This window comes from Giraffa tippelskirchi, chromosome X, assembly GCF_054371585.1.
Source record: "Giraffa tippelskirchi isolate mGirTip1 chromosome X, T2T-mGirTip1v1.2.pri, whole genome shotgun sequence".
NCBI classification, from domain to species: Eukaryota; Metazoa; Chordata; class Mammalia; order Artiodactyla; family Giraffidae; genus Giraffa; species Giraffa tippelskirchi.
This window is the reverse complement of record NC_137289.1, coordinates 53,857,873-53,872,540: the sequence shown is the minus strand read 5'-3', so window position 1 is coordinate 53,872,540 and position 14,668 is coordinate 53,857,873. Positions and strand designations below refer to the sequence as shown.

Genomic DNA, 14,668 nt, shown 5'->3' with positions numbered 1-14,668 from the left:
TAGCCTACACAGGCCAGAAGAGGCCATTGCTGCAGTCTTAAGACCCTGCTGCACAATCTGGATCTTTTCTGAAGTCAATTAATTCTCTAATACTCAGGATCTCATTTTTCCTACAAGAAACTATCTTCTATCCTAGAAATTACTATCCAGACAACCAACTTGTTGACACTTAACTTTTCAAAGATCAATAGTTAAGCTGGGATTGAACTATGAGAAATGTTCAGTCCTTGAAAATCTCTTGGTTACCATGGTGGGGAGTAGGTTAGCTGGGTGGAAGGTGATAAAAGCTACTTCTTAGTGTCTTAGGTAGACTAGGACAATTACTTTTGTTTCAAAAAGCATAAATTTCCTTGCAGTATGGCATAAAGCAAGCCCCATGGTACATGCTCAATGAATATTTGTTGACTGAAATATAAAACTTAATATATGCTACATAGGTACTTTTCAGTCAGGATCATTTAAAGGTCATTAAAATCAGGTAAAATTATTGTATACTTATATTTATTTCTTATTCTTTTTAATTATGGAACATTTCAAATATATTAAAAAATTTAAAAAGACAATGAACCCTCATGTACTCATTGTATAGATCCAAAGATTAGCCCCATGCTACATTTATTTCAAATATCTCCAATTCCCCTCAATTCTTCTGGTGATGTTATTCTGCAAGAGTAATAATCACTCAAATGTGATGAATAGCAGGGCAAATGTCATGCCTCAGAACTGAATAAATGCACTGAGGAACCCTTCACGAACAGTTTGTGAGGCATTCAGATTTTGAGGACTTCACTTATTTCAGTGATTATTAAAGACCAAAAATAGTTGGATTATCTTTCTGTTTAAGCAGTTTCCTAATTCTGTTTACTTCATCAGAGAGCTAAAGAGCCATAGTGGTTTTGAACTTATCACTGATTCTCTGAGTGTGGCCACTGTCATCCCTAAACACATAGGTTTCTACAGATATTCAATTATATTTAATCACTCTTTTCAATATCTTGAATTCATTCAGGATTACATGAATACATCTATCTTCATCCATAGCTTAAGTCGCCCCTTTTCCAAGTTGTTGAGAAAGTAACGTGTGGGATTTTCTCAAATAAGATTACTCTCATCATTTTTATTCTACTAAGTGCTTCCAGTGAAAAGATGTGAGTAGAAAGGGGAGTATACAGTAATTCTTGGATTGGCATGGCTCTCAAAATATGACTCGCTTCTCCACCATCCCTCTATGTCTAACCCACTGACATGCTGAGAAATTCAAGTAATCACTCTTGAGATTGGCCAAAGAAAAACACAAAAATGAGTGATTAGCTACTGAAAGGTCACAAACTGTAAACTTTGCTTGCTATGAGTTAAATGGCTGGAGAATGTTACTAAATATTTCCTATCTGCATTTTTTAACCACACTGAAATCAGTAACTATTAATGAGGTTGATAAAGCATAGGAAAATAATCCATAATTACTTTAAAGTAGTATCAAATTTGAGATTTTAGGTGATATAGATATTTCCAAGTGCAGAGCCTTTTTCACTATAAATGTCATTCTCTTGGAAATGGCATAACATTACCTATATAGACTGAATTTGGAGTCTATGATCCAAATTGACTGGAGCCAGTGATCACTACTAGACCTGAAAAATATGTTTACTATTTATACCCAAATTCTAGCTACTTCACTTATGCCATTCTGGAAGAGATAAAGGACAAACAAGCAGATTACAAAAACAAACAAACAAACAAAAAACAATGAGGAGGTTATGTCAAAGAGACAGATGCACCAACTGAAAGAGCTTCCAAAGGTCAAAGGTGGATGAATTTGACCCAGAAAATACAGTAGCACTGAATTATTACCCAATATATAATATAAATGCCCATGAGTCCATAGTGATATAATAGATGATTGAATAAATAAATGGGAGAAAAAAACCAAATATCCCATGCAGAAGAAATCTAAATAATTTTATATAGATATGGGCTTCCCTGGTGGCTCAGATGGTAAAGAATCTGCCTGCAATGCAGGAGACCTGGGTTCAACCCGTGGATCAGGAAGATCCCCTGGAGAAGGGAATGGCTACTCACTCCAATATTCTTACTTGGAAATTCCATGGACAGAGGAGCCTGCTAGGCTACAGTTCATGGGGTTGCAAAGAGTCAGACATGACTTAGCGACTAACACTTTCACTTATGTACATAGTTTGCTCTCAATGAAATGGAGCGTAACTACCATTTTGTATGTATGAACTATTTAAAAACTACTTCCTTTCAAAGAGGACAGTTTGAAAAAGGAGGGGAAAATAACAACTTCAGAGTGGAGAAAGACAAACACCACCTTGAGCTAGATGATCAAGGTCAATATTAACAGGGATAAAACATGCTGATACTCCCTACCCTTGACATGATGTGATGAGAATGTATTTTACCTCTGTGTTCTTCCTCCTCAAAACACATTACCCCAGTATAAGCATGAAAAATTATCAGGTAAGTCCCAGTTGAGAGACATTCTACAAAATGTTTGAATAGTACTATTTAAACTGTCAATGTCATTAGAATCAAGAAGAGGGTGAGAAACCCCTACAGCCAAAAGGAACTTAAGGAGATATGACAATTAAATGTAAGGTGGTATCCCAGATGGAATCCTGGAACAGAAAAAAAGGGCATCAAGCAAAATCTGAGGAAATTTGAATAAAATATGGACTTTAGCTAATGATGATGTATTACTATTGGCCCATTTGGTTATAACAAATGTACCACTGTCATGGAAAATGTTAATACTAGGGAAATGGGTGTAGGGGAAACAGAAACTTTCTGGAGCATCTTTGAAAAAATTCTGTAAGTCTAAAACTGTTCTAAAAATTTCAAAGACTATTTAAAAGCCAATTGGGAGCTTTTATTGTAGCACTTTTTATAGGGATAAAAAATATATGCACATCAATAGCAAAATGATAGACTAAATTGTGATATCATAGACTATTGAACAACACAGAGCAGTATATACTTCAAAGGATGAGTGCACTCTATCATTTGACTTGGAAATATTTCTAATATGTATTTTTAATATGGAAAGAAAATGCAGGGAAATATGTAACTCTTTTTAGTTTGTAAAACAGTGAGGAGAAAATCTCCATGTAGATATGATTGTGCAATTAAAAGAATCAGGAGAAGGTATGCAAGGATACAGGCTTCCCAGGTGGTGCTAGTGGTAAAGAACCCTCCTGCCAATGCAGAAGACATAAGAGACGTGGGTTCGATCCCTGGATTGGAAAGATCCTCAGGAGGAGGGCATGGCAACCCACTGCAGTATTCTTGCAGTGTCCTGGAGAATCCCATGGACAGAGGAACCTGGCAGGCTATGGTCCGTAGGGTTGCAAAGAGCCAGACACAAGTGAAACGACTTAGCACACATGCATGCAAGCATACACACTAGACTGTTAGCGTTTATCAGATAGGGGAAAGGATAAGATGAGTACATGAGTGTTTGTTATATTTTTTTAAGGAAGATAGGAAGAGAGGAAAGAGAGCCAGACTGGGGAAATAAGCAGGGCAGGGGAAGTAAGCAGTAATTAATTCAGTAATTCATTATAAATATAGCACCTTTATGTAGTTGGCTGATGCTCTGCAAATAAAATATTTAATTTGTGAAAACAAAACAGAGCAAATGGAATTTGAGGAGGAAAAATAATCTATTTTAGATTGGCAGGATTTAATGAGGGTGGGGAATGAAGGAGGTATAAACAGGGAGAGAGTAGCAGCACCCTAAAGAACAGAGTGTCAGACAGTGAAGCCAAATTACACCCACTTCTCAGTTCTGCCAAGAGCTGTCCGAGGAGGTGAAAATGCTGCTTATTACTAAGGGTGTGATCAGAATGATTGCTACTTTTGCCACTATTCTGGGGCTTTTGCCCACTGCAAAGAGACGAAACTTGTTTCCCCAATACTTCCTCCCAACACACATACAAAAGTGATTCTTAATGCATCAAGAAAGTTCTCCATTTTTATACCACCTGTTCTCCTGCCCTTTTGAACAACGATGCCACACCAGGAATTTCCAAGTGCTTTTGATGAAGAAGTGACATAGCTTTGGCATCAGACAAAGTCCACAGGAAACAAAAATGCAAGGGTCTGCATTTCCAAGAAGGTAAAATCAAACAATAGAGTACAGATCCCTGGTGAGCAAGATCAGACTTATCAAATGGCAGTTTTGAAAATGGGTTTAAAGTCACCTCAGCTGCCTACTTCAACACTTAATGCAGTCTCTATCTGAGATTTGAGATCTTAGACCCTGACAAGGGGAGGTGGAAAGGGGAGGAAGGACATATTGTGGAATTCCTGAGCAAAAAAAACCCTGATTTCCTGTCACTATGAACTTCTTGCAAACAGGAACTGTATCTGTGGTATCTTCCCAGTATAGTATATAGGAAGACAGGAGGACCATATGTTTATAGGGTCCTACATTGAATACTTGGATACAGTAGACTCAAATTCACATTGCAAATTCCACAAAGAATTTTGCCAGAAGCTCACCTGTTAAAAGATCTCCCAGAAGCATTTGAAGCTATTTTCCATCAATAAGAAAGGTGAGACCCTGACCTAAATGATACTTTAGGTCATTTTCATGGCCAGATATCAAGATCATTGAGCCAAGTGGCTCTATACAAAAGCATTTGTTAACACAGATCTTCCTGTATTAACCATTAGTGTTATGGCCTGATAAACCCATTGTTGTTACTGTTGTTTAGTCACTCAGTCGTGTCCTACTCTTTGTGACCCCATGGACTATAGCCCTCCAGGCTCCTCTGTTCATTGGATCTCCCAGGCAAGAATACTGAAGTGGGTTGCCATTTCCTTCTCCAGGGGATTTTCCCTACCCAGGGATTGAACCTGCATCTCTGCGTCTCCTGCATTGGTAGATAGGTTCTTTACCACTGAGCCACCTGGGAAACCCAAGCTGAAAATACCTGAAGTCAAAATACATTTAATACACCTAACCTACTGAACATCATAGTTTAGCCTAGTCTACCTTAAATGTGCTCAGAACACTTTCATTTCACATTGGGCAAAATGATCTAATACAAAGCCTATTTTATAATAAAGTATTGAATATTTCATGTAATTTATTGAAAGTGAAAAACAGAATAGTTATATGGGTACAGAGTGATTTTAAGTATACCATTTGTTTACCCCATGATCACATGGCTGACAGAGAGCTGTAGCTTACTGCTTGTTACTACCCAGCATCATGAAATAGTATCATGCCACATATTGCTAACACGGAAAAGATTCAAAATTTAAAGTGTAGTTTATGTTGAATATGTGTCACTTTTGCACCATCATAAAATTGAAAAATTATAAGTCCAACCATCCATCATAAGTCAGAGATGGTTTATATAAGACCCTGGGGAAGGGGTGGACATAGGGAATAAATGAATCACAAAATTTTATGAATTAAATGAGTACACACAGTAAATGGGAATCTTCTTTATGAAAATGTGGTAAGAACTTGCTATGTTGTTTCAATAAATAATTAAAATGAAATTTACAGAAGCTTCACATGCACTGCAGCCTGTCAAGAATATACCCTCTGTATAACATGAGACACTCTTACACGCTCCAGTCCTAAACAAGACTACCACCCGTGACGTTGAGCAATGTTTTCACATAGCACTCACCTTAAAACACAAGTGTAGAATCCACTGTCTTGTGCATCAACTGAGTGGAACCATATTGAATCTTCCTCTTTGCTCATCCTGACCTCTGAAAAGATGATGGGCTCTTCCAAATCACCTTTGTTTTTGTACCACATCAGCCTGAGCCCAGTGCTTTGGGCCATGCTGTAGTTGGTACGAATATAACTGTAGAAAAGGGCACATTTCACTCGGACTGGCTCGCCTGCCAAAGCCATGTATGTCTTGAGATCCACTGACCAGTCAATGCAGCCATCCACTGAAAGAAAACCAGATTGGGCATGAGATGCAATGAACATTGTTGATAATGATGAGAGCAATAATCAATCATTGCCAACATATACTGAGGACTCACTATGAGCTAGACACTGAGTCACATGCTTTACATAGATTATGTCATTCAATCTTCCCAGTGATCCTATGACAAGGGTCCCCAAATCCCCGTGCCATGGACCTGTATCCCTCTACTGGTCCATGACCTGTTAGGAACTGGACTTTACAGCAGGAGGTGAGTGGCGGGTGAGTAAGTGGAGTTTCATCTGTATTTACAGCCACTTCTTATCACTCTCATCCCCTAGGTCTACGGAAAAATTGTTTTCCATGAGACCAGATCCTGGTGCCAAAAACGTTGGGGACTACTGTCCTATGAAATATATCTTATCCTTGGACCTGGGCAAGCAGGATTCCTGTTCTATCCCTGTGCCTTTAGAGTATTTCCAGTCCTCTACAGTAATCTGCTTGGAGTTGACTAGATCCTCCAAGGAGCTCCAGCACTCATACCTATGGAGTAATTCCTGGGGTCCCCACAACTAGGTACCAATTCCAGTAGGGTGGCTGGCCAAGTACATCATTCCTGCCAGCCAAGTGGCATCCGCTTAACAGGATTTTGTGAGACTGGATGGCTAGAAAGACCCTGGCATGCTGATTTTTGGTGACTCAAATTGTTTATATAGACAGGAAACCCACACAACAGAGATATCAGGAGACTCACAAAACAAAGACTTCATTAGGACCCCTGTATAGTCTAGGAGGAGCCCTGAGATTGAGGTTTTTACTATTCTTATTTTATAGATGAGAAAATAAATGAGACTCAGGAAAGTTTAGTGACTTCGCGTATGGATACAGAGCTAATAAATGGTGGAAAACCAGTCTGTGATTCCAGAGACTGTTTTCTTAACCCCTATCCTGTACTGCCCCTGTCTTAATTGTGACCAGAACCATTGTTTTATTTATTTGCCTTTGAGAAAGTAGATGCCAGAGCTGGAAGCAGTAGGTACCTAAAGTGATTATTTGCCACTGTCTACATGCCAGTTTTTCATGGTATGACCTATTAATAGCAGATATTTAATCAGAGCTCGATTTCTTTTTATATCCTTAGGCCTCCCTTGTTGCTCAGCTGGTGTGCACTCACGGGACTATATTATATTAATGTCCTATATTAATGTCAAGTTTAATCAAATAATATTAGGTGGGTAAATCTACCATTAAAGAAAGACATATACAATGAATTCTCTCTTTTCCAGAAAGGTTGGAAATGAGACACTGTGGCTAATTTTATATGCTAGTCAATACAATTAGCACAGCTATTCTACTTACAATTGCTGATTTTCAAAGAATTTCATCAAATTATGCTACATCCCTTTGTGTAACTTGATTACCCTTTATAAAATAATCCTTTCATAAACTGTATAAACACTGTCATTTTAAAATTATGTTTCGCTTATCATTTTGTGAGCTCATCTGCTTCCTTTTTTTAGATGTTGAGAACTCTGTAGCCCAACGTGTTTATCTTTTAACCTCAGCTGACAGGAAAAGCTCAGAGCTACATGCAATGCTCAAGTGTAATAAACTATCCTACCTCAGGATTTTGCTTTCTCTACACAAGGGCTTCTTGACCTGAGGTTCAAGGACACCCAGAGGCAGATTGCCTGGATAGATTTCAAGGTGGTGCTTATTTGCATAGCTATACTTTTCTGGGGCAAGGTTCCATAGCTTCCATAGCTCTTTATCAGATCTTCAAAGGGGTCTGTAGCCCAAGAAAGTTTTTGAACTCTTTGACTTCTGATCTCTCTTTGTGACTTCATTTTTCACTGCCTTGCCACATATGAGCATTTATTATAAGTTGCCTCAAATCCTCTTGTAGTATGTCAAGTATTCACTAGAAATAAATCAGTAATCAAATAACTCATCCTAAATTTATAATGAAGGGCATTTGAACTTTGAGGACTCACAGGGCACCAGATTCATCACTATGAATTTTGATGACCATTGTGCACTGTTGAAGTCAAGAAGGTACAACCGAATTGGACTAAGTACATACCGATCTCTAGCTATCTCTTGGGGGGCGTTTTTATTCACTTCCAGGTATCATTTGTTTACCTGTCACTTGTCATTCTCATAACTGCCAAGAACAGGGAGGGGGGAAATCTACATTACTTAAACTTTGGGGTCACTGTAAATTACTGGTGATACATCATTGCATTTAATGCAGTTTTGATATTTATTGTATTGTCATCTTTAAATGAATTTTATATTTTCCCTACTATGGAGTATTTGTGATATTGCTCCCATGCATTAACACAACTGAGAGGAAACGATATGCTTTTTTTCAGAAAATGTATTTTTTCCTCATGCTATGCTAAGTCGCTTTAGTCATATCCAACTCTTTGCGACCCTATGGACTTTTGCTCGCCAGGCTCCTCCATCCATGGAATTCTCCACGCAGAATACTGGAGTAGATTACCAATTTCTCATCCAGAGATCTTCCTGAACCAGATTGCACCCACATTTCCTGCGTCTCCTGCATTGCAGGCGGATTCTTTACCAGTGAGCCACTGGGGAGACCATAGCTTTATATTAAATGGGATGACCCAGAGGGATGGGATGGGGAGGGAGGTGGGAGGGGCTTCAGGATGGGGAACACATGTAAACCCATGGCTGATTCATGTCAATGTATGGCAAAAACCACTACAATATTGTAAAGTAATTACCCCAACTAAAATAAATAAATTTATTTAAAAAAAAAAAGTTGGTTAATAGAAGAAGTAAAGTAAATATGGGGATTTCTTAAAAACTCCTTCACATTCCAGTTTTTGTCCTTTTTTCCTAACCCTAAAGGTGCATAGCAAATGCTGTTGAATTAACACATGTGTCTTGGAAGAGTACTTTTAAACCTTGATAATTACCTACTTGATAGAAAAAAAAAAATCTGGAATGTTTTTTCATTTGCACCCTAAGTCCCTGTAGTTACTTCCTCTAAACAATCTGTTGCATAATCTACACCTATACAATGCTAACAGCCTGGTTTGTCCCATTACTGACAGGACATGGTTTGTATAAAAAATAATCAAAATATCTGCTCTTGGGACGTGACAATCAGGCTCAAAGGAGGGTGAAGACATTTAACTGCCATTACAACCAGCTTTGTCATACAGACTTTGAGAGGACACTGAGAATTCATTTCCTCTTAAGTGCTAGCTGGGCAAAATAGATTTGATTTAATAGTTTATGGTTCCTTTTCTTCTATTCCCTTGCTTTAGGTAGCAGACAGGGAATCTTTAGTTATACAGTTGTCCATAGGCAGAGAACAGATATTCAATAATAAGGACAGTTTCCAAAGGTTATCCCCTTATTCTTTTCCCTTAGTACAATCATCCCTCAATATCTGCAGGGGACTGATTTCATGACCCCCAAGGATATCAACACCTCTGAATGCTCAAGTCTTTTATATAAAATGACATGGTAGTTCCTTATAATCTACATATACCTTCCGATATTCTTTAAATCATCTCTAGATTGCTCATAATAGCTAATACAAAGTAAGTGTGATATAGATGTAAATGCAACATAATTGCCATTGTGCAGAAAATTCAAGTTCTGCCTTTTGGAACTTTTTGGAATTTTTCAAAAATATTTTCCACCTATGGTTGGTTGAATCCCAGGAGGTAGAACCTGAGAATATGGGCAGGGGGTGACGCAACATTATTCACCACACAGGTTAGAATATAATGTATCTCAAAACACCTGAGGCAATTTTCCCAAAAAAAAGTGGATTAGACAAACAAGATACCAGGGATATATGAAGGCTCATCTAACACCAAATATTTTTTCACACTGAACTTTCATCAGCAGAAATCTATTCCCATGAGTAAAGACCTTATAACCTTATATCTAAAGAGTATAGAACCACTATCAGATTCCAGCAAGGTGGTATGATTCATTTTTAATGGATTGTTATTCCTAGGAAAACCAACAGAGACAGGGGGAAAGGGGGGATAAAATACGATACAGTGCATTTCTCTTTAGATTTGGGACTGGTGAAACAACTAAGAAGGCCTACTGAAGTAAGAGGTCTGGAAGCTCAGGTGGCAAGGGAACATGATGGGATTGATACCTTGAGGGTGAGAGAGAAAGTTAAGAAAAAAAGCATGAAATGGTCACAAAAAAGGGCAGGAACAGAAGAAAGATCACATAAAACTTAATTTTCCAAGAGCCATTCCAGGGATCAAAGATGGTACTATCAGAAGTCACCAGTATAAGTCACATGTTTGTCATGAGAAGGAGATTGTAATACATGCCATGCAGTCAGAGCCCTTTGCATGTTGACACTCCATATATATTTGGCAAACAGGTGAATGAATAGATCTGTGATGCAGCTGACAAGGGAGCATGCTATGGCCAGGTTAGGGACATAGCGGAACTCAGGAGCCCACAGAGAAAGCCCACCTGCAAGTTTGACCTTACTGGCAAGGCCTCTCATTCACAGAGGGATCCAGCCCTATTCTGTTCACAACTGCAGTCATACCTATGTAGGTTTGCCCCCAAAAGCCTCTGAAGAAAGGTGGTTTCTGGACAGACTGGCTTCTCCCAAAGATGGCTTGATTACTGCATTCCACTAACCAACCACAAGTGTAAATAGAGACATTGTAGGTCCCTGGTAGATCAGAAAGTAAAGAATCTGCCTGTAATGCAGGAGACCTGGGTTCGATCCCTGAGTGAGGAAGATCCCCTGGAGAAAGGAATGGTAATCCACTCCAGTATTCTTGCCTGGAGAATCCCATGGACAGAGGAGCCTGGTGGGCTATATATAGTCCATGAGGTTTAAAGAGTCGACTGAGTGATTAACAGTTTCACTTTTCTTTTCAAGAAAGAAAACAATCCCCCTCCAAAAAAAGAGAGAAAAAAGCAGCAACATTCTGCAGTTGGACTGAAGCTTGGTTCAAAACATCAGGAAGGCCTGCTAAACCTCTGCTTCATGGTCCCTCGGTATGGCTATAAATATTTCCATCATTCCACTGAAAAATATCTATTTCTAAATTAGCCATTCCCTGTTCACTCTTGACTTGTATGAATAGCAATTCAAGTATTTAAAAGAACAATTGCATTTCTTTAGATTCTTATTTTGGCTTACTAGATTAAGGTTTCTATAAAACTCCCAAAATTATTACTCTGAGTTTGGTCATGTTGGTAAAAATGTTTAAATATCTGAGCAACACAAAACACTTAAAATGGAGCGAAGAAAGTCACTTCTTTAAAATCCGGTTCTCAATTTTAATTGCTTTCATTTCAGACTGCAAAACAAAATTGACACGAAAATTCAAAAAAATGGAGCACATTTAACAAACAAAGGGACATGTTAGTGTTCATGCAATTTATTTTGCAAACAGGAGATTCCTAGGGGTGAAAACTAATGCAGTATCCTGGAAAGTGCCCTGGGTGACCAAAGCAAATCTACTTAGCCTGCTTAGAGATAAGCCTTGTCTTCCTTGTCAATACATCTGGAAAAGCAAATCCCATCACACCTACCTGCTGTGGAAACAAAGTCCTGAGAAAAGCATTTAATCCCTCAAAGAGGATAAAATGTTATTATCAGCATCAACAATTATATTATTTTAGAAAACAAGAATACTGCCTGCAACAAAATTACAGACTCTAATGGCTATGTACATTACAATTTTTTATTGGGGAATAGGATATATAGCTATGTATAGAAGTGCCAGTTCTGGATATCTGCCCCAAACTGGAAATCTTGTTAGGTAAAATTAGCATATGAAAATAGGCAAGCTCCAGATAATGCCTCTTGATAATGTTCATTACAACCTAAGTCCTTTGCCTGGGATGTACATCTGGTATTAGTTTATCATGTGTTATTTTATTAATAAATTGATTTTTTTAAACCAGATGTTTTTTGATAACAATGTTGGCTATATGCCATTCATTTTTATGGCCAGCTCTCATTTGTGAATCAACAGGGCAACTGTTGGGGGAAATTCATCAAATTACCACTAGAGGGCGGGCTGTGCAAGTTTTTGTATAGTATAATAACTTTTCTACTAGTGTAATAACTTATCTACTGCTGTGGGCAGGAATACCTTAGAAGAAATGGAGTAGCCATCAGAGTTAATAAAAGAGTCCGAAATGCAGTACTTGGATGCAATCTCAAAAACCACAGAATGATCTCTGTTTGTTTCCAAGGCAAACCATTCAATATCACGGTAATCCAAGTCTATGCCCCGACCAGTAACGCTGAAGAAGCTGAAGTTGAACTGTTCTATGAAGACCTACAAGACCTTCTAGAACTAACAACCCCCAAAATATGTCCTTTTCATTATAGGGGACTGGAATGCAACAATAGGAAGTCAAGAGATACCTGGAGTAACAGGCAAATCTGGCCTTGGAGTACAGAATGAAGCAGGGCAAAGGCTAATAGAGTTTTGTCAAGAGAACGCACTGGTCATAACAAACACCCTCTTCCAACAACACAAGAGAAGACTACACATGGACATCAGCAGATGGTCAATACCAAAACCAGATTGATTATATTCTTTGCAGTCAAAGATGGAGAAGCTTTATACAGTCAGCAAAAACAAGACTGGGAGCTGACTGTGGCTCAGATCATGAACTCCCTATTGCCAAATTCATACTTAAATTGAAGAAAGTAGGGAAAACCACTAGATGATTCAGGTATGACCTATATTAAATCCTTTACGATTATACAGTGGAAGTGAGAAATAGATTCAAGGGATTAGATCTGATAGATAGAGTACCTAAAGAACTATGGACGGACGTTTGTGACACTGTACAGGAGACAGGGTTCAAGATCATCCCCAAGAAAAACACATGAAAAAAATAAAAATGGCTGCATGAGGAGGCCTTACAAATAGCTGTGAAAAGAAGAGAAGCCAAAAGCAAAGGAGAAAAGGAAAGATATTCCCATTTGAATGCAGAGTTCCAAAGAATAGCAAGGAGAGATAAGAAAGCCTTCCTCAGTGATCAGTGCAAAGAAATGATGGAAAACATTAGAATGGGAAAGACTAGAAATCTCTTCAAGAAAATTAGAGATACCAAGGGAACATTTCATGCCAAGATGGGCTCAATAAAGGACAGAAATGGTATAGACCTAACAGAAGCAGAAGATATTAAGAAGAGGTGGTAAAAATACACAGAAGCACTATACAAAAAAGATCTTCATGACCCAGATAATCATGATGGTATGATCCTTCACTTAGAGCCAGACATCCTGGACTGCAAAGTCAAGTGGGCCTTAGGAAGCATCACTACGAACAAAGCTAGGGGAGGTGATGGAATTCCAGTTGAGTTATTTCAAATCCTAAAAGATTATGCTCTGAAAGTGCTACACTCAATATGCCAGCAAATTTGGAAAACTCAGCAGTGGCCACAAGACTGGAAAAGGTCAGTTTTCATTCCAATCCAAAGATAGGCAATGCTAGAGAATGCTCAAACTATCGCACAACTGTACTCATCTCACATGCTAGTCAAGTAATGCCCAAAATTCTCCAAGCCAGGCTCCAAATGTATGTGAACCATGAACTTGCAGATGTTCAAGCTGGTTTTAGAAAAGGCAGAGGAACCAGAGATCAAATTGCCAACATCCGCTGGATCATCGAAAAAGCAAGAGAGTTCCAGAAAAATATCTATTTCTGCTTTATTGACTATGCCAAAGCCTTTGACTGTGTGGATCACAACAAACTGTGGAAAATTCTTTAAAAGATGGGAATCCCAGACCACCTGATCTGCCTCTTGAGAAATTTGTATGCAGGTCAGGAAACAACAGTTAGAACCGGACATGGAACAACAGACTGGTTCCAAATAGGGAAAGGAGTACGTCAAGGCTGTATATTGTCACCCTGCTTATTTAACTTTTATGTAGAGTACATCATGAGAAACGCTGGGCTGGATGAAGCACAAGTTTGAATCAAGATTGCTGGGAGAAATGTCAGTATCCTCAGATATGCATATAATACCACCCTTATGGCAGAAAGCAAAGAAGAACTAAAGAGCCTCTTGATGAAAGTGAAAGTGGAGACTGAAAAAGTTGGCTTAAAGCTCAACATTCAGAAAACTAAGATCATGGCATCTGGTTCCATCACTTCATGGCAAATAGAAGGGGAAACAGTGGAAACAGTGATAGACTTTATTTTGGGGGGCTCCAAAATCACTGCAGATGGTCATTGCAGCCATGAAATTAAAAGATGCTTACTCCTTGGAAGAAAAGTTACAATCAACCTAGATGGCATATTAAAAAGCAGAGACATTACTTTGCCAACAAAGGTCCGTCTAGTCAAGGCTATTGTTTTTCCAGTATGGATGTGAGAGTTGGACTATAAAGAAAGCTGAGCACAGAAGAATTGATGCTTTTGAACTGTGGTGTTGGAGAAGACTCTTGAGAGTCCCTTGGACTGGAAGGAGATCCAACCAGTCCATCCTAAAGGAAATCAGCCCTGAATATTCATTGGAAGGACTGATGTGGAAGCTGAAACCCTAATACTTTGGCCACCTGATATGAAGAACTGACTCCTTTGAAAAAGACCCTGATGCTGGGAAAGATTGAAGGCGGGAGGAGAAGGGGACAACAGAGGGTAAGATGGTTGGATGGCATCACTGACTCAATGGACATGAGTTTGAGTAAACCCTGGGAGTTGGTGATGGACAGGGAGACCTGGCATGCTGCAGTCCATGGGGTTGCA

The 14,668-nt window shown here is 38.7% G+C and overlaps 2 protein-coding genes across 2 annotated transcripts in view; one reads left to right on the top strand and one right to left on the bottom strand.

Moving 5' to 3' along the window:
• Window positions 1-14,668, bottom strand: part of IL1RAPL2 (interleukin 1 receptor accessory protein like 2) — a 1,535,365-nt gene that overhangs the window by 581,440 nt on the left and 939,257 nt on the right. Inside the window, exon 7 of the mRNA XM_081566378.1 lies at window positions 5,667-5,940. Coding sequence (XP_081422504.1) covers window positions 5,667-5,940 — 274 coding nt within the window. The remainder of the gene's footprint in view (window positions 1-5,666; window positions 5,941-14,668) is intronic.
• The window catches only part of L1TD1 (LINE1 type transposase domain containing 1), a 789,799-nt gene that overhangs the window by 24,769 nt on the left and 750,362 nt on the right, over window positions 1-14,668 (top strand). The window lies entirely within an intron of this gene.